This window comes from Eimeria mitis, genomic scaffold, assembly GCF_000499745.2.
Source record: "Eimeria mitis Houghton genomic scaffold, Emh_scaff4914, whole genome shotgun sequence".
Taxonomy (NCBI): domain Eukaryota; phylum Apicomplexa; class Conoidasida; order Eucoccidiorida; family Eimeriidae; genus Eimeria; species Eimeria mitis.
Window position 1 is genome coordinate 886 of NW_013573215.1, and position 1406 is coordinate 2291.

The following is a 1406-nucleotide window of genomic DNA, read 5'->3' on the forward strand; positions in this document are numbered from 1 at the left end:
TTTTTTATTTTTTTAATAAATAAATAAATATAAATAAATATAAATAAATATAAATAAATATAAATTTATTTATTTATTTATTTATGTTTTTATGTACAGAGCTGCGACGCCTAGAGGATTTAGGTTTAGTGGCTGAGGGTTTATGTTCTAGGGTTTCAACATTAACATCTCCCTCTCGGCTGTCTATACACCGCGTGCTGCTGCTGCTGCAGCAGANTCTAGGGTTTCAACATTAACATCTCCCTCTCGGCTGTCTATACACCGCGTGCTGCTGCTGCTGCAGCAGATTGCTGCATGCAAGGGAAACAAAACACAAACAAAAAAAAAAGGTTTAATAAGAGAAGCATTAGTAGCGGCGAAGACAAAAGAATGTAGATTCATCATTCGTTTCTTGCAGCAGAAAATGAGGGTTGGTTGTGCGTCCGCAGCTGTATACCAGGTACAAACCCTAAACCCTCATAAACCCTCATAAACCCTAAACCCTCATAAACCCTAAACCCTAAACCCTAGTACTAATCCCGCAACATCTGTTGATTAAAACTGTAGAAAAACGAAACGCATTCATTCCCTAAACCCTAAACCCTAAACCCTAGATAAATACACGAATATACATGCTATTTAATCCTTTAAACCCTAGGGTTTAGGGTTTAGGGTTTAGGGTTTAGGGTTTGTATGTAGGCGTTGGCTTATGCTTTTTGTTTAACCCACAACGCGAGAGGAGGGTTTAGCGCTATTGGTGATGTGAGGACTTTTGAGGGTTCTGAGGAGCATCTATTTGCTGCTGACATTCCTGCTGCAGTGCAGCAGCAGCAGCGCGAAGCAGCAGCAGCAGCAGCAGCAGCAGCAGCAGCAGCAGCAGCAGGAGCAGCAGCAGGAAATATATCTCTGCTGCCATCAGCATGGGGCCCGCATGCACTCTCTTCTTTTTTATGTTCTTTTGACGCTGCGTTTCGCCGCGCTTTATGTGAGCTTCCTTTTCTTGATTTGCTGCTGCAGCAGCTGCAGCAGGGAGCAGCAGCAGCAGCACTGCAGCAGCTATGTGCATGCAGGCCAGGTATCCCGCTGCTGCCGATGCTTGCTCGCCCCACACGTGGCTACCACGAGGTGTCTGTACACCTGAAAGATACAAAGTTTACTTGTGAATATAAATACGACGGAGAAAGAATACAGATACATGTGCTGCCGAAGCAGCAGTATCTGCTGCTGCAGCAGCTCATACACAGCACAAGCGGCACCAGCAGCAGCAGCAGCAGCAGCAACAGCAGCAGCAGCAGCANCAGCAGCTCATACACAGCACAAGCGGCACCAGCAGCAGCAGCAGCAGCAGCAACAGCAGAAAAAAAAAAAACACCTGCTGCAGCAGCAACACCAGCAGCAGAAACACCAGCAGCAGCAGCAGGAGAAGA

At 45.9% G+C, this 1406-nt stretch overlaps 1 protein-coding gene across 1 annotated transcript in view; it reads left to right on the forward strand.

Annotated features, from left to right (window-relative positions):
• Positions 1–403: 403 nt before the first annotated feature.
• Positions 404–1406, forward strand: part of EMH_0078470 (DNA ligase 1 precursor, putative) — a gene marked incomplete at both ends in the record, with an annotated part of 2737 nt that continues 1734 nt past the window's right edge. The window contains 3 exons of the mRNA XM_013500008.1: positions 404–439; positions 679–741; positions 800–964. Coding sequence (XP_013355462.1) covers positions 404–439; positions 679–741; positions 800–964 — 264 coding nt within the window. The remainder of the gene's footprint in view (positions 440–678; positions 742–799; positions 965–1406) is intronic.